The 21,511-nt window shown below is 38.0% G+C and overlaps 1 protein-coding gene and 2 non-coding genes across 3 annotated transcripts in view; all 3 read left to right on the forward strand.

Moving 5' to 3' along the window:
- NOP58 (NOP58 ribonucleoprotein) overlaps positions 1-21,060 on the forward strand; it is a 27,800-nt gene extending 6,740 nt beyond the window's left edge. Inside the window, exons 5-15 of the mRNA XM_015819602.1 lie at positions 1,781-1,917; positions 4,343-4,407; positions 7,404-7,538; positions 8,048-8,193; positions 10,507-10,633; positions 11,159-11,322; positions 11,912-12,046; positions 12,619-12,680; positions 13,228-13,358; positions 18,242-18,375; positions 20,770-21,060. Of these exons, the coding sequence (XP_015675088.1) occupies positions 1,781-1,917; positions 4,343-4,407; positions 7,404-7,538; positions 8,048-8,193; positions 10,507-10,633; positions 11,159-11,322; positions 11,912-12,046; positions 12,619-12,680; positions 13,228-13,358; positions 18,242-18,375; positions 20,770-20,826 (1,293 nt within the window). The 3' untranslated portion in view covers positions 20,827-21,060. The remainder of the gene's footprint in view (positions 1-1,780; positions 1,918-4,342; positions 4,408-7,403; positions 7,539-8,047; positions 8,194-10,506; positions 10,634-11,158; positions 11,323-11,911; positions 12,047-12,618; positions 12,681-13,227; positions 13,359-18,241; positions 18,376-20,769) is intronic.
- Positions 9,856-9,943, forward strand: LOC114922807. The gene has a single exon (XR_003810490.1). It is a non-coding gene; the product is annotated as a small nucleolar RNA SNORD11B (small nucleolar RNA).
- Positions 10,754-10,839, forward strand: LOC114922806. Its single transcript, XR_003810489.1, has one exon. It is a non-coding gene; the product is annotated as a small nucleolar RNA SNORD11 (small nucleolar RNA).
- Positions 21,061-21,511: the final 451 nt, after the last annotated feature.

Below are 21,511 nucleotides of genomic sequence, written 5' to 3' on the forward strand. Positions count from 1 at the left end.
AGTTCTCACCTACATCGTCCACAAGGGACGACTCGGGAACTCAACTCCTACCTCGGGCAGCTCACCTATCCCCCTATGCCCAGGGGAAAGGTATCAAGCCGTTTGACAGCTGATGCAGGCTGTCAAAACGGCTTTTACGCGGAAACAGGCGGGAGCAGCAAACAGCTGCGTCCAGCGAAGTCGCCTGCCACCGGAAGTCAGAAGCTCTCACAGTTGACTGCATTTAGCTGATTCAAATAACTTCTTTATATTCATATCAAAATATTTACAATACCATACATTCTTCTTTACAGCAACATAGCACAATGAAGACTTCTTACAGAGAGAGATACAGAGACAGACCCGAGACTGGATAAAAATCCAGCTCCTAACTCAATACCTTTTTGCACAGACTCAGTAGCACTTTTCTTACATTGGCTGACTGACTTACCACATGACTCTTCCTGCTCATGAATATTCCAACAATATGCCTCTCAACTCCCAGCATCTCTGGGTGGTTTGCAATTCTTATAACATTTTAAAAACAGTACAAAAAACACAAAAACAGCATAAGACAAAAAGGGATATTGATGGCAAGGAAATTAAACTGAGAGGGCAACAGAAAGGAAGAAAGAGACATTGATTGTCCTCTCCAACAGCCTGCACAGAGAATAGGAAGGAGCCTTTGAAATCCCAGGAGTGTGGGAGCTGTTTTTCTGGCAATTATTCATAGTTATTTTAGGCAGTTAATAGCAGCTTTAAAAAACCAACAGCAAGCAACAAACAAACAAAAAACCTACCAGCATCTGGAAAGCAATGAAACTTTGATTATTATAGCCAACTCATGGGTTCTGACTGATGCCCCAAATCCAGAACACAGCCACATCTTCAAGGCCAGAGGTTTGGGATAAAATCTAATCACTACGACATTGCTAGCTTTCTGGGTCCCACCAGATGACATACTTTGATTGATGATTGATTGATCCTGCCTCTTCTGCAGGATCTCATGGGAAAGACAGGCTCTTAAAATCTTACCATTGTTAAGTATGATTCTCTGCCACCCTGTTATTTGTTATGGTTTATAAAATGTTCACATGTTACTCAGTACTATGTAGAGATAAAAAATTTAAAAAATTGACATTCTTTACCTGCAGGGTTCTAATTTAATAAACTTTGTACAAAAGGGAAAATGAAAATTTATATTTACCGTATATACTCGAGTATAAGCCGAGTTTTTCAGCCCATTTTTGGGGCTGAAAAATGCCCCCCTCGGCTTATACTCGAGTCGGCGGCGGCGGCGGGGGGGCGGCGGCGGGGGTGGGGGGGCGGCCAGGGAGGAACAGCCAAAATGCCCCCTCGGCTTATGCGCGGGTCACCAATTTTTCCCAGTTCTCTGTGGGAAAATCGGTCCCTCGGCTTATACTCGGGTCGACTTATACTCGAGTATATACGGTATATCAGTCTGTCTGATTTGTACTTATTTGAACTGATGGTGCCATTTTTTCTGGAAGTTTGTAGATTCTTATGTCATATGTATGAATATGCATGTATATATGCAGCTGCAAACACATAAACAGTGGAGACCAACCTGGATTGCCATTTATCAGTCCTTTGCCATTGGCCTTAAAGGCTAGTTAGATTGGAGGGCAAAAATGATCTACTGTTGGGAAAGAGGTATGGAGTGTAGTGCATTAGTCTTAGGCAAACTAATATTTGTTATATACTGAACAGTAAATATTTTTGCAGCTTTGACCATATTGTGTGCATTTTGATCAACATTATACAATTTGAATTTCTGCAGGAGAAACTAAATTTAAGTTGCATCCATAGTCCAATGGTTACTGAGCTGATGAGGGGCATTCGCACTCAAATAGAAGGACTAATCAGTGGCCTTCCATCCCGGGAGATGGCAGCTATGTGTTTAGGATTGGCACACAGGTATTGTTTTCCCATCCTTGATGACTATATCAGCTTTTTGAAACTCAAGACGCTATCTCTGTGGTGTATTAAATCTCTAAATCATCCTCAACAGACAATAATTGTAATTAATTGGATTCATCTTCATTTGGATTCCAGATGAAAGTATCCACGTTGATATGGATTCTTTTCAGCAAGTATACCCCAAGGATTGTGAACTAATATATGCAGAGATGAAAGTTGCCACCTACTGGCTTGCTGTATATGCCTGACTAATTAAGATAGCCTCATGGATATGAGAGACAGTTCATGTGTTCTGGAGCGAGGGATGTCTTCACATTTTCTAAAAGGAGACAGTTGTATGACTACAACTAAAAATGTCACCTCCTGAACCTGGAAGATTTTTGTAATTATACAACACTCTGCAATCTAGTTGAGGTGACTAAGAAGTTGGTAGCCTCATAGCTCCAGATGCGTTTTAGTGAAACTGATTATTCTAGACCACAGGTGTCAAACTTGCCGCGTCACGTGATGTCTTGTGACATGACTTTTTTTTTTGGCATTGCTGGAGCTGGGGTGGGCGTGGCCTCTGCATGATGTAACCAGCCTGTAGGCTGGCAGTTTGACACCCCTGTTCTAGACCCATTTCAGACAGCATTTTGCTTGAGATACTCTGATGGCCTTGCTTTGGTTTCATTGGTGAATAACCTATACTAAAAACTAAATAGGAGATTACAATTATGGTAGTTCTTTTAGATTTCTTGATTTGATACCATCATATTCCAAGGAAGCAGTTAACTTACTTAAATATGGCAGGCTGGATGAGGGAGAACAAGCTAAGGTTAAATCCAATCAGATGGTTGTGATCTTGGAAAGGAGAAAGCTGATTTGAGCCACCAGGATCAAGGTGGATCTTGTTTCAGATGGGCTTGCTCTCCTCTAAAAAGAGCAGTCAGTGGCCTTGAAGTGCTTCAAGGATCCCAGCTGCAACAGAATTTGTAGATAGTAAACTGGTGATGAGCGCCTTTGCACAGCTACATCTGATGCACTAGCAGCAGTCCTTCACAAGCATGCTTTATGTTAAGCTGTCCTTGAAAACTATTCAAAATTGTAGTTGGCAAGTAGGTTGCTACCTGTGCAAAGTCCAGGATTCATATGACTCTTGAACTGAAAGTTCTGCATTGGTTCCCAGTTGCCCACTTGGAACAGTTTAAGCTGCTGATGTCAGTCTTTAAAGAACTAATCGGCTTGAGGTCCATCTGAGTGTCTTTCTGTTCTGAACTTTGATCAGCAGGAAAGACCCTTCTGGCCCCCTTATTGCCAGAAACATGTCTATTTGTTATGCAGAAGAAGACTTTCTCCTGCATAGTCCCCTGTTATGGAATTTAGACACAAGGAGGCATGTTTGACATCCCATTATTCGTGACACTGAGGAAAATTTCTTTTGTTAAATGAATTTTGACTTCAGTGATATTGATTTTAGAATTTTGTCTTGATTTCAATTGTCTTTTTATTTTTATATTTTGTAAGTTGTATTTTTAATTGCCATAGATTCCTTGAATGTCAAACAAAACAAAATCCTAAGTAATTAAACACAGGCTGGAAATGATGGAAGCGTTTGGCACATTTGGAGGGTGTCACATTAAGGAAAGCTTTCTGCCTTACCTATTGGCTTATCATATATGAAGTAGAATATAAGTTTCACTTCTATACATGAGTATGCTTCCAAACTCAGTAACTTTGAAACTGAATTACAGGTAACTGTATAGAGAATAATGAACGTCAAAAGTTCTTTGAGAATCAGTTTCTGCAGTGTAGTGAGTGAATGACTTCCTTTTTATGAAGCAAAAAAATCTGTGGCAAATGTCAACCTCGATTATGATCTAAACGTACATTTTTCTGCAAACTAGTAAGCGCATAAAGTAAAAGCAATCCCATCAACAGTTTTTAAAGATGGATATGAGTGCCTGGGTTCAAATATCTCCCCATATTCCGGGCTAATATTCTCTTTCACTAATAGTGTATGGTTCTTGACTCTTATACTAAGAATTTGTAAAATCTTAGTATATACTTAGTAAATACTTAGAGCCTTGCAGATCTATAGAACCATCATGAATGCTACATGTTATCAAAACCTAGCCTCTTATTTACACTGAGAAAGTCCCTATAATTTATTAGGAAAAAAGGTGCATCGAATATGCCTATGAGATAGCTATAATCTATACAGTTTTTCTGGCTTTTGATATGTGCTGGGATTAGAACCATCATCTCAGGATGAAACAGACTGGCCTATAGCTATGTGGTATGCTTTTAACAAATATATGCTTCCAATACAGGGAATGCTAATAATGAATTAATATTTTTAATAAAAATATTAATATATTTTTCATTAGTGTTGTCCCCTGTTTGTATACAAAATTATTTCTTTTGTATGTTTTATTTTTAGCCTCTCCCGATATAAATTGAAGTTCAGCCCAGACAAAGTTGATACAATGATTATCCAAGCAATATGTAAGTACAATTTTAAGTGAAATAAATGAATGTTTTTGACTTACAGTATCAGGGTCTGCAAGTTTGGAATCAGTATGGAACTCCCTAGCTTGATACTGTTGAATTTGGTTTTTGTTCTGGTTAATCCTGCCAATCCTGCTATATCTGACTTATGATGTGGTAGAAGTTTCAGTGGTCAAGTACCATCAGGATGATAGAGCTCTTGAGATGTGAGGGGAACCAGGTTGATGATGAGGCCCTCAGTTCAGATTTGTGGGGCTTGCTTAATAGTTTTGTAGAATTGGCTAAGTGTATGATTTGGTAATATTTGGTAATACCTAATATTGTAATGCATCTTAGAAATCCCTTAAGTTGTATTGTCGGCCTTTTAAGAAATCTGTCAAAAAATACCATGTATAATGGCAAGACATTACCCTAAAGTTGAACAAGCTATAAAATGAACAATTTTGGCTGATACAGCACAATGCTATTTGCTTAGTGACATTGTAGGACAGGATGAATGGTTAAAGACTGAAAAATATAGCACGAACATCTTTATGGAAGTAGGAATTTACCATGGTTGATATAATTACAAATTACTTAGAAGAATAAAACTTGATCTCAAGAAAGGAGGGATTTTGAGAAAGATGACAGAATTTGACACACTTATAAAAAACCAAAATCATCTATTAGCATATATAGATGGGCATTGAAATATGTGCAGAGGGAACAAATAAAATTGCTTGAGAAAGTAGATGGGAAATTTCAAAGGCGTAATCATAGTAGAACAATAGAACTATGAAAAAAATCAAATTTACTGCAAGCTATAATTTGAGGGGAAACTGGTACAAAATGTTTTATAGGTAGTATATGATGCCATAACAACAAATGTTTGAAGTGCTCCCAAAAAATAACATTTTTGCAGATGTGATCATGCAAAAAAAGTTCAAAAGAAGGAAATATATAAAAAGATTCAGAAAAATAAACATAAACAGATATTTTTAGTGGAAGTAATTCTAGTAAATTTGAAATGGAAAGTAAATTTGAAATGAGAACAATAAAAACCGCAATCTACTAAGATACAGAGAACAAATTTTGTACAGCATTCATGGAAAATGAAATGAAACTGCCAGTGAGATAAGATTGGAAAATTTGCTGTGATGGTGAAACTGATAATACAGGTAGTCCTCAATTTATAACCATTGGTTTAGTGACCGTTCAAAGTTATAACAGCACTGAAAAAAGTGACCTATGACCGTTTTTCACACGGCCATTACAACATTCCCATGGTCATGTGATCAAAATTTGGCCGTTTAGCAACTGGCATGTATTTATGACTGTTATAGTGCCCTAGGGTCATGTGATCACCTTTTGCAACATTTTGACAAGCAAAATCAATGGGGAAGCCAGATTCCTTTAACAACCATATCACTAACGTAACAGCTGCAGCGATTCCCTTAACAACAGAGGCAAGAAAGGTCGTAAAATGAGGCAAACTCTTGCTTAATCATCGAAATTTTGGGCTTGATTATGGTTATAAGTCGAGGACTACCTGGCGACTTACAACTATACTGGAGCCTGTCCATTATGGTTGCAAGTGGCGATGGCTGTTAAGTGAGATGGCCTTACTTAATGATAAGGTGACCACCTTTTTTACAACGAGAAGGAGGACACAAATAAATTGAAGAAAAAAATATCGTAAATAAAACATTCATTGCAACAATACAGAATACACTATAATATGATAAATGCATAATAAAAAACATTTGTAACAATAACATTTTATATTGTAATTATACTTACATGGCTATTAATATTTAAATGAGTACAAAAGAAGGACGATTGGTCACCTTATTAATGGTTAGGCAGTTAATATTCCTTTTAAAAGAATTCCTGTTTCTGTCATTTTATCATAGTTACAATTAAATCTTTTTCAGAAAAGCAAATTAAGCTTTTTCAGAGCTTTTTCCTAGATTATGAGAGAGATTCTTTATGCTCAATGCAGACGTTTACATGAGATAAGACACCATGCATAGCTGGGAAAAATTTTTTGATTGTAAGTCACTCCAGCACAAGACTACATAACTTCTGAAACATTTCAGCATTCTTGGAAGCTCTTTACATTGGTTAAACTCTATACAGATATTAATTCATACTTTGATTTTAATTAGGTGGAGATTCTGAAGAAGCTAATAAGCTAACAATAACTTCTAAAGCTATATAGACAATAACTAATGAACAGCATGGATGGTGGGGCATGTATTTGAAACCAGAGCATTGTGGCCTTCTAAGATAATTGTCAAGGTTCCGACTAATGAAACACTTCAAAGAACTTCCAAGCATTGTTTATTCTAAAAACTCTTTTATTCATGTAACAAAATGTCCGCAGGGCATGAAGAGGGATGCTAAAATCTAAATTCTCCTCCCCTGAGCACATATTTTGCCAGCATGTTCCCTCCCTCAATCTGCCGTCTCCTATGATTTTTATCTAATATAATTACCCACATTCCTCCCCTCCCAGCGTCATCTGAGTTAACTCTAAAAATACCACACAGCTCTGCATGTTTGGTCAGAGCAAGAACATCCAATGTTAGCAGCGTTGACAATAATACAGAAAAAGTTAACTTGTAGCATATGATACATCTTAAAGAGATAACTTTAAATCTGGCCATGTGTGTTATCATTTTAGAAGGAAAACAGAATTAGCCTTTACTTTTAGGGAATATAGAAATTACAACATACTATTATAGATATTGAACTGAGGGATAAAAATATGAATGTAGCTTTTCCCCATCTTCACAGGTTAGGGCCACCTTACAATGTTAGCAGAGGTGTCCTTTTATATCTAGGTGTCTTGTAAATATATCAGAAATCCTTTGATAACTTTAAATTACCATGTTGCACATGAAAAAGTAAATATTGAAGCATTACATGAATCTTTCTGATACTATTTTCAAAAATGTGTATTTCCAACGTATAACTGAACTAAACTAAAACATGTATTTTGCCTTTTCCAGCTCTTCTTGATGACTTGGACAAAGAATTGAATAACTACATTATGCGTTGTAGAGAATGGTATGGGTGGCATTTTCCTGAATTGGGCAAAATTATCACAGATAATCTAGCATACTGTAAATGCGTACAAAAAATTGGTAAGTAATGCTTAATCTCCTGCAAATGGTGAACAGTCTGACCTATTCAGTATTTCTGAAATTATTCAAGTTTTCCTGTTAGCTGTGAGGCCCAGGCTACAATAACTGCTATAGAATATGTGTCTGTTGCTAACTTTCTCTTCTTATTTACATAAATACAATTCTTACATAAACAAAACTTTTTTCTGTATTCTGCCGACTTCTTCAGCAATTAAGCAATGAAAAATACTAAATATAAAGACTGTTACTCTATTTTCCAATTCAGTTGTATGCAGGATGAAATGAAAAAACAAGACCTGGTTATTGAAAAGTTGTTCTTACCTGTATAGATTCTTATCTAAACTATTAAGTAGAAATTCCTTGTTAGACATAAACACTTGAAAATCATCCATCTGCTCCTCCATTTCCTTTTCATGCTTATCTTGGTACCACAAACCTATAGCTTAATTAACAGCTTAATTTCTGTTTGCTGTTTGTCCTTATTGCCACTTTATATTTTTACTCCCCAGGAGACAGAATAAACTTTTCCTCTTCTGACCTGTCTGAGATCCTTCCGGAGGAGGTGGAAAAAGAAGTGAAAGCAGCTGCAGAAATCTCCATGGGGACTGAAGTGTCAGAAGAAGATATAAGCAATATACAGCATCTTTGTGATCAGGTGATGGTGTAATGGCAAATGAACAGTAGCAGCAGTGGCTGGTTAAAAAAAGTTACCAGTCTGTAGGCCATTTAACACATCTAAGTGCCACTTTGGTCTAAATCTGTTTTAAATCTAAAGAAATAGAATCTGAGTGGATTAATCCAGTTTGGTTGATCATGTCTTGGTTTAATGAGCTCAGGCATGAAGAAACACTTGTCCCCAAATAGTCAATGTCCTTTTAATTGTTTATATCTCATGTTCTAATTAATTCAGAAAACATCTATTTAACATCAGTTTATTTAGAAATGGTGATTACTAGCTTTGTTAATGATAGTGAAGGATAGGAGTCCCAGTGGTTAGATTTGCAGCAAGCAAACTGCCCACACTCTGGAATTCGATCCTGAGAGTTTCAAGGTTGACTCAGCCTTCCATCCTTCCTAGGTCAGTAAAAGGAGAACCCAGATTGTTGGAGGCAATACTGTATGCTGACATGGTAAACTGCCAGAGAGTGCTGTAAGCAGCGCTTTTTTTCTAAAAAATAATAATAAAAAAAATTAGGCGCCAGAACTCACACACGTAATACAACCCGCTTTGCCTACCCTATAAGGCAGGGCTTTTCAACCTTTTCACCCATTGTACCACTTTTAGAATATGGCAATATCCGAGTACCACCAGTCGCCTAGCAAGGTGTCAAAAACTTCCTCCTGTCTGAGGTTTTCATTGTTGTGAGCATTTCTGTTGAGGATTGGCAGCGGGGGTGGGGTGGGGGTGTTTGGTTTTTATTTCCCCCATCTGCTGGGTGGGTGCAGGAGGTTTTGGTCACTTCACATGACCCTGGAACACTGACCGTCATAAATATGAATCAGTTGCCAAGCATCTGAATGTAAATCACAAGACCCTGGAGATGCTGCAACATTCCAGCTGATTGACACTTCTTCTGGGCTCAGCAGAAGCGCCAGGATCAGTGCTGCTTTCCAGCTGGAGCCTGGCACTGATCCTGGCATTTCCACTGAGCCCTGACAGTCCTGAAGAAGCACTGATCAGCTGGAAAGCAGCACTGATCCTGGCGCTTCCGCTGAGCCCTGCAGCTCCAGCCATCTCTCGCTCAGGCTTGTGCGGTGCTGCCACCGGTTCAGCTCATTCCCTTCCCCCGCTACCACTTTTCTAGGATGGTCGCGTACCACCTACCAGGTGCCAATGTACCACAGGTTGTACCCGTACCACTGGTTGAAAAGCCCTGCTATAAGATTCCATCCAAAAAAGGTGCCAGAACTCCGTTCTTGGCGTTCTATGAGAAAAAAAAGTCCTGGCTGTAAGTGCTGGCACTTGGCAACCAGCTCACCAGTTGTAGTATCCTGTGGTCACATGACTGAGATATGCATACTTTTTGCTATTTTCCAGTACAAAATGGCAAAAAACACCCATTGGATATGCTGGATTTTCTTAATGACCACATGATTCATTTAACATGGTGACCCTCTTAATGACTTCAACAACTTACAACCAAAATGTAGGTTCAGTTGTGCTCATATGTCAAGGACTACCTATATGCAAGCAAATTTATGAAATCAAGATATGATTGCCCCCAAATCTTGTGGTTGGTTTTTAATCTTTTTGGCAATTGATTGTGTTAGGGTAATATTTTAGAACACAACCAAATTTGCAATTTATATTAGTTTTCGATGGCAAGTGATGATTCCTCTAATGATGCTTTCCTGATGTACAACCTATGAGGGTTGCATAGTCACTACCTCTTCTGATGCCATCACAAGTAACTGGTTATCATAACTGGAACATATTCAGGACCACAGCTTGGCTGAATGTATATATATACCTGCTTGTTCTAAAATCCGCAGAAGGTTTTCTAGAATATACACTAAGGTAGCAGAATAGTTAGGTCATTATAGTGCCAGGAGGCCAATGCTACTTAGTGCTAATGGGCCAAAAATATCACAATAATTTACATATTGTCCAGAAATACTGCTGTTTTATTTTTTATGCTGGATTAGATTTTTTTTTTGTTAAAGTATTCATACTTTAAATCATTATTCCTTGTAGTAACAATAAAAATCACCACCAGTCAATTGCAAAAAGTAGCTTTACTTGGAACAGTTTGCATCCTGGAGCAATATCTTGAACAACAACTTCTATCCCAGGTCCTTGGGTAGGTCTCAGTTGATGGATAAAAATTCCAAATCCAGTTTAAACTTCTGACTGATTGCATAATAATAGATCATCATACTCATGATTCCTTAATATCTGTTTCACTTCATTCCCAGTTTTCTTTGGCAATATTCCATAGCTTGAACCTTCTGTTATTTTGCCTTTCAGGTGATTGAGATCTCTGAGTATCGAGCAACGCTGTATGACTATCTGAAAAACAGAATGATGGCCATTGCGCCTAACCTCACTGTTATGGTGGGAGAACTAGTAGGAGCAAGGCTTATTGCCCATGCTGGTATGTTGCAATTCTTGAGTTTGTGTGTTGGCTGTGTGCAGCATCCTTTACTATAATCATCTTAGAGATAAACTAAACAAGAAACCATAATGCAGAGTTACATTGTCCGGTCAAGAAGAAGTTGACGATGATGATATTATTTGAATTTTGCTTGATTTCATCTTGGAAGGTGAAAGCAACTTTAGTCACTACCTCTTCTGAGACACTTCTTGAGCCATTTTCTGCTTTTCTCATTCATTCACTTCCAAATACCAGATTTATGCTGCCTTTAAGTTATTTTCAAATCATGTAAATGGAGCAGGCAAAGTTAGGTTCAGGATTTTCCTTACAGTTCACAGAAATTGTGCGATGATGCCCATCCCAATGAGGCCTTTTGTTCCTATTTCCTAGAAATATTTAGTCAGTTTGGACGGTAATAGGTATGAGGCTTGTCATTTCCAAATCTTGAACTTAACGTTTTGTAAAGGTCCTATTTCAGAGTTTACTTCATTTATATAATCTTCTATTACATCTTGTCTGCAATAGGTTCCCTGCTGAATCTAGCGAAGCACCCAGCATCAACAGTTCAGATTCTGGGAGCTGAGAAAGCACTTTTTAGAGCACTGAAGACTAAGCGTGACACTCCAAAGTTTGGTCTGATTTATCATGCTTCCCTTGTAGGGCAAACAACAGCTAAAAATAAAGGAAAGGTAAGATGTTGTTCTTGCTGCTTTTGTCTCTGAAACAGGCAGATTGAGATATGGCAACTTCAATTGGCAGGAAATAAAAAAATAAATAAGGAATGATGCTTAAAGTTTGGTTTGGTTTTCAGTGAGGTTTTTGTTCCTCGGATAATCTAGTGTTACTTTCAAATATTATACAATGCTTTTGCTCTACATCAACTCTGAATGTTCCATGGTCTGAGAACCATGAATACAATGGTTCTTGTATTAATCCAGTGTTTATGTGAAAAAATAAAACAAAATCACTGCCCCCATCCATCAGTTAAATCATACCCAAGGAATGCTCGTTTAAACAAAGAAGCAGGGCTGTCTGAACTTGTCTCTTCCTATTCAGTTTGGCATGAGGAACCGGAACAAATGGATTTGTCCCAGCAAGCATAATTAAATATTCTCTGCCATGAGCATTCAGCTTGCACAAGTCTTGGCTGATTGATATATTCTGGGGTCCTCTCACCTACATCAATGATATGCAATCTGGTCTTCAGGTTGACATGTTTGTAGGCATCCAACATTACCAGATTTGTTTAAATTTTTTTTTTCTTTTTCTTTTTTACAGATTTCACGTATGCTAGCTGCCAAAACGGCTTTGACTATTCGTTATGATGCCCTTGGAGAGAACACAAGTGCTGAGATGGGAGCTGAGAACAGATTGAAAGTAGAAACAAGATTACGGCACCTGGAGGAGAAAGGAGTATGTTTATAAAACTCGTGTTTTGGGCAAATGGACCTTTGAAAATAAAAATGAGTAACATAACTATCCAAAAGTGTTTTAGAAATACCTCAGGATTGTGTGGTTAAACAACTGATGGTTGCAGGATGAACAGAAAAGCTACAATTCATTTGCCCACAGTCTCCCTATGTTTTGGGAGACTGATGGCCACAATAGCTTGGGGTATGGGAATTGATCGCCTAAATACACCTGAGTAGAGATGGAGCTGGGAAGACTGCTCCCTTTCCTTTGGGATATAGAACTGATATCCTATATTGATTAATATGAAACTCGTTATAATTGCAAAGGAGCTTTTATTCCCATCAAATCAAATAGATATGGAATATATTTATTAACTAGCCGTCTGTTTGTTTACCTGTTAAAATAGAGAGCACTTGGTTCCCTTGCTGATTTAAGCTTTGTGTCCATGATTACACTTTTTTTTTAACCACTATCATCTATTAACTATTAATCTTTTTAAGGGATTGCATTGGGTTGTATCAATTTTTAATTATTTTTTTGTTTTGTTTTGTTTTGACTCCCTTCCTATCCAGATAAGACGAATAAGTGGTACTGGAAAAGCTGTGGCCCGTGCAGACAAATACCAGCACAAGAGGCGAGTATGTGAACGTTCACTTTACTTATGGATAACTCTGCCAAGAGTGCTTAATTTTTCTGCTCAGATACTTCACATTCATAGACATGTTTTGTCAAAAGAAATATTTTAGTTCTCAGTACCACCTAGCTTGGTTGCTTTTGTAGCCATTGTGAAACTGGAGATCGTCATATTTAAAGAAAAGCTTTCCCAACTTTTGCCATAATGTGCTGTTAGATTGAGGATACGTAGCCGTGAAGTTTACTTTTCTTAATTAGCATTTCTGTATTCAACATTGTTTTGAAAAGAGCCTCTGTTTTACACTGTAAAACTGTTAGGGTAACGTACCCAATATCTGCTCCGTTAGGCTTTTCACAAAGAGCCACAAATTCATTGAAGCTGTTTCACAACCCCTCCATTGGATCATAGAAGAACTCTGCTGAAACAGACTAAAGGTTCTGAGGGGTGCTGTGGCAGTACTGCTTTGACTTCACTTTGCCACCCAGCAATTGGCATTAATGGGTTTCCATTCATTTACCATTTGCTTGTACTCCTTTAAACATTCCAGTGAAGTGAAGGTTTATGACCCTTCTGGGGAATCCACGCTCCCGCTGGTCCCAAAGAAGCGCAAGGAACGGGAAGCGAATGAAGAACAGGCAGTTCCACCGAAGGCAAAGAAGGTTAAAATAGAAATCAAAGGTTAGTTTAATGAACTTTAATGGTGAATCTGTAAAAGGATTTTGTACGGTTGAATACTGACTTGTTTATTTGCTGAATTGCATTTGTCCTTCAAAAACTCCAAAGTGTTTTCTTGGGAGGGGAAGGGATTTGCTAGTTGGAAGTCCAGAGGAAAGGGACAATCTGCTTTCTCCTCCCCCCCTCCAACAACTCCTAGTTTCCCATAGTGCAAAGTCTCTCTTTCCCCATAGTGTTTTTTCTGGATTTCTATTTCTAAGCTAGGCCTACTTTAAATCCTAATGCACTTTATCCCACTGTTTTTCCACCTGAGAAGTTAACTAATTAAATTTAATTCCATGATGCATTAGAAGGTGCCGGCATCAATGTATTTTCAAAGCATTAAAATACATTTTAAAGGAAGGTTGTTTGTTACCTACATCCGCTACTTTTCATACCAGGCTACCTAATCCACTTGACTTTTTCTTAGATTCTTTTCATTATAAATAAATAAATGGAGAGCTGGCACACTACAAAGATATACTGTATCTCCATAAACATCCTTAGAAAATAAAAATTGTGGGTGGCTGTAGTCCAGAATATTACACTGAATTCTCCTTATCAACCCAGAAAAAAAAACCCAAGACCAGTTGCTAGGGAGGGAATAGAGAATGGGATGGCACACAACTGTTATGAGTTGGCCTTGTAGTAAACTGGTGTTCAGTGATTTGGCCACATCCTGCATCATCATGCACTGTGAATAATGAAATCTTTCCCCAAGGTAGCCATAACACGTACTGTATGTGTGGAGACCGGCACACAAGAATTCTTCAGCATTTTAGTCTTGCAGAATATTAACATGCCTAATTAATCTGAGTGGTCTTCTGGGTCTTGTGCCCTGAATCTTAAGTACCTAACTGAGAATCTCCAGAAAAAAACAACAGCTGGCTTTTTTTCCTGTATTTTCTTTCTGACAAAGCTTGATCAGCCAAGCTTTAGTTGGCAACCAGAATTATATTCATTTCATAAATACATTGTTTAGTTAACTTAGGGATTGTGAATGGATTCTATGTAACATTAGTGTAGAGATACATTGATCAACTAAGATGTAGAAAATATGTGGCTCACATTACCTTACAAATGAATTGAGTGATATTTGTCCAGATGTTGGATGTTAAGTCCCAGCAGTCTTAAGCAGCATGAGTTTCATTCCAACAATTGGAGAGTCGTATTTTGCTTATCTCTGTCCTACTCCATAGCATCTATGTTTCCTATAAAATATTTCTATATCACTCTCCACCTCATTATGAGCGGAAATGAGGTTTGTATGATTATTGTACAGATATGTTTGAAAGTTGCAGACGGTAAATTTGGTGTATCAGGACATCTGGGTAAGCAGGACTACAAAGCCCTTAAGCAGTGTTGCATGGACCAACACTCTGAGATGGATAGGTGTAAGCCATGGGCCCTTTTCACAGTCTTATTGTTCCTGCCTTACAGAATGTTTGCAGCAGAAGAACTTGGTTTTGCTTTTGGTGAATTAAGTCACACCTCTAGACTAAAGTTTCTAGTTCAGAAATTTGAGAAGTGAGATCCCCATCCTTTTTAATTTTTTTTGTAAAAGTTTTGTTGGTTTTTAACAATAACATCCTTAGTGCCTGATGTACAGCGTGTTGTCTTGGTTCAGAATTTTTTTAGGGAAAAAATAGACAATTAATAATTAATAAACAATAGTAATTAATTTTTATATTTCTATAGCTGGTGTATCAATTGTAAATACATTTCCCAGATCTTCTCTTCACCCAATGATATTCTCCTCCTATAACATTAAACAAATATAATTTCTAATATTTGACATTTTCCATATTTAAATGATTAAGTAAAAACATTTTCTTCTATATTTATACCAACAATAGTAGCATCCTTATATGGCTTTTTTTTCCAGCTTATGTTATTTTCGTAAGAATCATTTTATTGATTTACCATGTATCTTATTTTCATAAATCTTGTTTAAGCTCAATTTCTCCATGATATTCAAACAATTCTTATCAATCATATTTTCCCAGTATTTAACATCTAAATATCTAAATTTTCCCTTTAAATATATCATCCCAGTATGTTCATATTTCATATATTATAGAAATACTATACTATTTATCTATCATAACATCTAATAACATCTTTCTAGTCAGATTATATTTCACTTCTATTTGTAGAAATTAGTTAAATCACTATATATCCTTTTTTTCAGAATTCTTATTAAGCCTAATTTTCCCTCAACATTTCAGTCTTTTAATCCTAAATCTTTTCAAACTTAATTTGTCTTTAAAATTCAAACTTTTTCTTCACCTAGAACATCCTTATATTTTTACATTTTTTATCTTATCTGAAAAATACTATATTATTTATATCTCTTATCCCACTTATTCTAAAGTCCCTTTATAACCAAAGTTATTTATTTATTTAGCCATATTCAAACAGCTGTTTACTCATACAATATTCCATGTAGTAGGGCAAATCCAGTCTCTTCAGCCCATCTTTAATCTTCTTCCTTTGCCAAATTGTTTTCCAAATTAATATTTTCAACTTGTTCAGTTCTTGTATTTTTGTAGTTATTTTTAGGAGTAGAGGATACATAGTAGATAAGATGTGTGCTTTTTGTCTCCCAAACAATGATTCTCCTAGCAGTGTCCATTTTATTAAGTCTTCTTTCTTCTCAGGTTTGTTTTGACGTTCTAAGGTATCTTTTCCGTATTTATCATTGTCTCCAAGTCTTGTAAGTTTTTTCTTGTTTGTATTAAGGTATAATTCTCTTCAGTTGTAACTTCACCAGTCAAATCATTTTTTTCTAGTTCACATTCTGTTGTCTGGATTGTTTGTTCATTCTTTACCATCATTCTTTGAATGTTTTTTGATTGTAGATTTAAGTTAAAAGTATATTCACTTATAGTATCAAAATTATATTTAATCTCCTCGTGGTTTAAGTCTATTGTAGTTTGTATCTGTCGTAGTATTACATAAATTTCGTCTTGGGAAATATCTATCTTGTCTTGAAGTGTTTCTAAAGGTCTTTGATCTTTCAAGCTAAATCTTTCAGGGATAGATATTAGGTGTGGTTTTCTATCATTTTTTGATGAGTGTGTCATATCCATGTTGTCTCCCCCTTTCGAGTAGTCCATCATAAATGCCATAGTCTCTGTAGTTAGCCTTGTCCAGCTAACCAAAACTCAACATTCATACAGTCCAGTTTTGTATAGTTCTTGTTGCTATATATAATTTTTGTAATCCACTGTAATTTTCAGTTGTCAAAGTTTCAGTAAAATCAACTTTTGTAACAATTCTTTTCTTTCAGGAGTTAATTGTCAATTCAGTATAATTAACCAGCTTAAATCCTTCCTGTAGCTTCCCTTCTCAATACTTTTCATAGATCAAAGTTTTTAAACAGTTCATAAATTTAAACCACAATCAGAACATTTCTTTTCCTTTAAACACTTTCCAATCTTGTAGCAGGCCTGGTATACAATCTCTTCTCTGTTCCTTAGCAACTATCTTCTTGAAGGTTATTAGAGTTCATGGGAACAGATTTGTTATTCTTTGTTTCTGGGCCTTGTCTTTAGTATGTTATAGTCTCCTTGTCCACTAGATGTCAGCAAATATTTATTTCCAGCTCTTTCAGACAAAAAGTTGTTCTTTTTCTTTTTCTATGTAGTTCAATCAAAACCCTTTAGAATATAATCTAAGCAGTTTATTTTAGTTTCTAAGTTTGATCGGATTATAGTATTTTGAATTAAATTTCAATAAAGTTCTTTTCTCCTTAAAGGTTAATCTATGGGGGAATGAATGTAATCCTCTCCTCTCACTTTTGGAGGTTGTTTGCTTTGGGGGTCTTTCCCAGGGACTGGTTGTAAAATAAGGGAGAGAAGATCAAATACTCTCACTATTTCCAAGCACGCTGTTCACTGTTGTTCTTGGTAGTGCTCTTGGACTTCGGCTGCAGTATGGCTAGCCTTTCTCCTGTCGGGTTCAGAGGGCTTTCCCCGGATCAAACGAAGCGATTGCCATCGCTTCGTGATCAGCGGGGCACCCCTCCTTCGCGGTCACCTCTCCAGGGCAATTTCGGACCCATCTAGGGTCCCCCTGACAGGGCAAAATTAGCCGTGGAGAGCGGAGATCCGCTCTCACGTGGCCATGCACTATGAGCGCAAACCGGAAATCTGTCACGATCTCCATCCTTTTTACTTCCACCTCCACAGTAGAAAAGGTCTTGAAGGACTTCCAAAGATCAATCTTCAGCAAGAAATTCTCTAAGACTTTCTGTTTTAGATTTTGTCAGTTATTTGACAAGATGTTTAATTTAATGGTTTGGGTATTAAAAAATACTCTTTCTTTTGAATCATTCAAAGAGGAAACACATTTTATAACACTGTATGATGGTGCATGATAACACCAAACATGGTATCTTACAGGCATACTACAGTTTACATTACAGGCAGTCTGAAACATTCCTCAATGACTTCTTCCAGTTGAGTTCCATAAGTGTAAATGCTTTAGGTCTGGAACCTTCAGTGGAATGCCTTCTCATCACATCTCTTCCTCCCCAAGGACATCCATAGAAAATAGCAATAGGTGGCTACTTAAGGTGCTCAGTTTGGAAATTGTTCACCTCGGTAGGCAGCAAATGCTTCCAGAATGATAAAGCAAGTTATGTCTAAAGTGTTCTTTATCAGCTTGTTTTTCAATATATGGGTTTGTGATAATCCATAACTATTCCTTGATATGTCAGGAATGGATCATGGCCAGCAGCACGCTCCCAATTTTCAAAAATGCCCACTAGCAGCTTTGGCTAATTCCTAGCATTTCTACTTTGTTTAACTTGTACTTGTAATATTTTCCCTGCATGACACAAGACGAACAGGATGAGGATGAGCAAGTCGAACAAGAGGAGGAACATGTTAAAGAGAAGAAAAAGAAAAAGAAAAAACAGAAAACTCAAGAAACGTCTGTTTGGGTAGAAGAGCCATCGACCAGTATGGTGGTGGAGGTAGGACATTCACAATAGCCTTTCCCAGCTTGCTGCCCTCTAGAATTGTTCACTGTATCTGCTGTACACCTTGAATGTTAGTGATGCTGATATATATTTTCTGGTGCAACAAATCTGGCTGCCTTAACAAAGCCATATTTAGTATTTGTGTATGCACCTGGCCTGATTTTTTTTTTAAAAAAAAAAAGCTCCCATTTGTTTAGCTAAATGTAGACTCATTGGAAACGTATATATTTGATTTAAGGTGAGAGCAGATTAACAGTCTCATCCCAAACATCTCTATCGTAGAAGAATCTGGAATATCAGATAGAGGGGAAAAAAGGTTTTTATATGTAGTGGGTGAGACCCAGTTTAGCACAGTAGTTAAAGGCCCTGGGCTAAAAAGTGGGAGACCATGAGATCCAGTGCTGCCTTAAGTATAAAGGCAGCTGTGTGACCTTGGGTCAGTCACTGTGTCAGTGCTAGGAAGGAGGTTGCAATGGTAAACCATTTCTGAAAAATATTGCCAAGAAAATGGCATGGTCTTGTTCAGGAAGTCACCAAGAATCACAGGCACAGGTGGGGGTGGGAAGGCACCAGGTAGCCAGATCTGTTTTCTAGCTTTTGAATCTTCTCTTTTGCTTAGAATTTTCCGAGTTATAGTTGCTGCAGAATGTGATTCCAAAAAAGAAAAGTTTTAAACCAATGGGTAAAGCCTCCGAGTTGATGTTCTATTGGTAGCCTTCTCTCCTTTTTAAAAAAGTATTTTAAATGTTATTTATTGACCATTTCTAAACTAGTGTTATAGAAAGGAATGAATATTTTTTTTAATTAGTAGAAAATTGCCTTTGCAAAAACAGATAAGTCTCTTCACTCACCATTATTAAAGAAATCCCGGTTAGTTTCCGCCACTAATATGCTTAAAGGGGGTTTTCATATCTAATCTGAGGTTATGTTCTCTCCATTTAAAATTCCAAAGTACCTAGTCCCGTGGTGGCGAACCTATGGCACGCATGCCACAGGTGGCACTCAGAGCCCTCTCTGGGCACGCGCTCCGTCACCCCAGTCCTAGGCCTTCAGCTGGGTTTTATAAAACCTTTTCGCTTTAGGCGTCCACCGCCGTGTGCACAAAAAAAAAGGTTCAATCAATCAATTTCAACTTTTCGCAGGGAAAAAAAAGATCTTGCAAAGTTGGAATTGATTGATTGAACTTTTTAGTCCCACCAGTCTACCGTTACAGCCATGCCCACCCAATGGGCCATGCCCACCCGGCACCCGACGATACATAAGTGGGTTTTAGGTTGCAGCTTGGGCACTCGGTCTCTAAAAGGTTCGCCGCCACTGACTAGTTTTAAGTCTGGTAGCCTCTGTCTAAATTGTGGAAGTCGAACTGTTCCACTAAGATGCTTGGAGATAAAAAGCTTTTATACTCTATTGTGCAATTCCATTGACTCATTTCATTAATGTTACATCAATGTTAATCATGGATTCCTACAGTTCTGTAAAGCTTCGCTATCCAAAGATATTATCTTAAAGAAACAAAATCAAACCATGAAGTGCTATGCATATCTTTCATATAGAAAAATCTGTTTTTTAAAATATTATCTACAGTATAGATCAGTGGTGGCGAACCTATGACACGTGTGCCAGAGGCGGCACTCGGAGCCCTCTCTGTGGGCATGCGTGCCATGCCCCAGAGATGGCAACCATCCTTCTTCAACCAGCTGCCCGCTAACTCGTCAAGGTCCCACATGGCCAGATGCATTCCAGCACGGCTGGTTTCCCTTCCCCCTGTCCCATCCCTCCTGGCCTCACATGCTTTCCTTTTCCCGGGCACGACCCACTGCATCGCCTCCTCAGCTTTTGGCCATCTGTCCAGCTTAGATGCGGCTTCTCTGAACTTCTGGTGGTGGGCTGCGGAGCCCCAGAATGCGCCGGTCGAGGGGCCGGCAGGCTGTGGCTGCTGATGGACACTGTTGGCCCCCATGCGCTCGCTGGCCTCTGTGTGCGGGGGCCGATGGTGTCAGGCAGCAGCTGCCCTGGTCCCTGCCTCGCCTTGCCCTGTGACAATGGCACCCCAGCCCTGCCTCACCTCACTCCACAGGATGAGCCTCCTGCCCACTGCCCCACCTGCCAGAGACCCCCTGGATCTCCCCCAACCCTGCCCAGTCCCCACAGGCATCTCTCCCCATGAGCAACATTGAGGTGACCACACCCATCTTGGCCACACCCACCCAGTCTGCCATGACCACCACGCCCACCCAGTGGGCCACGGCCACCTGGGATCCGGTGATAAATAAGTGGGTTTGGGTTGCAGTTTGGGCACTCAGTCTCTAAAAGGTTCGCCATCACTGGTATAGATATTATATTTTTTATTTATCACAATGAAATGATGTGACAATGCTTATGTTTCAGAATACAGAAAAGAAGAAAAAGAAAAAGAAGAAAATTAAAGAAGAGCCAGAAGATTAAGAACAGGGAGGGTTTTTTTGAATGGTTTGCCTCATGTTTGGACTTCAGGAACATTAATTTTTGAACTAGATTTTTGTCTGATCATTAAGATCAAGAAATTCTGTATATTTTCCTTGGAATAGTTTTTTTTCAATATTTTGTTTTTGAAACTGATCTTAGTTTTAACATTGCCCTGTTAAATGGTTATAGTTTTATTTCAATAATACTATAAACTGTTTTGAAATTTCAAAAAAAGTAGTATGATTGCTTGAAATGAGTAACAGTGAGTCTCCCCTCTCCAAAGAAAACTCTACTTGGATTAATTGAATTGCTATCAATTTAATTTTATGAAGAGAATTTTCAAATATCTTTTCTTGCAACAACATTTAGCAGATATGATGCAATGTGGTTCCATTACAGAACATGCTGAAATAATGTATACAGAATAGTTTTGTTGAATGGATACAAATAATCTCTGGCCTTTGAAATTTTTAACAGAAATTGAACTATGCCCACTGATAGAGAAACAACTAAAGGAAACTTTTAAAAGAAACTTGCAATCAGCACTATTCACCTAAATCCCTTTATGGGTAGGCCTTGGGTTATGATGGAAATTGAGACCAGAATTGTGGTCATAAAGCACAATGTGCGATTTACCAAAGCGACTTACAACTTTCTCCCCCCCCCCCCCCCCCCCCCCCCCCCC

This window comes from Protobothrops mucrosquamatus, unplaced genomic scaffold (assembly GCF_001527695.2).
Source record: "Protobothrops mucrosquamatus isolate PMUCROS unplaced genomic scaffold, P.Mucros_1.0 scaffold958, whole genome shotgun sequence".
Classification (NCBI taxonomy): Eukaryota; Metazoa; Chordata; class Lepidosauria; order Squamata; family Viperidae; genus Protobothrops; species Protobothrops mucrosquamatus.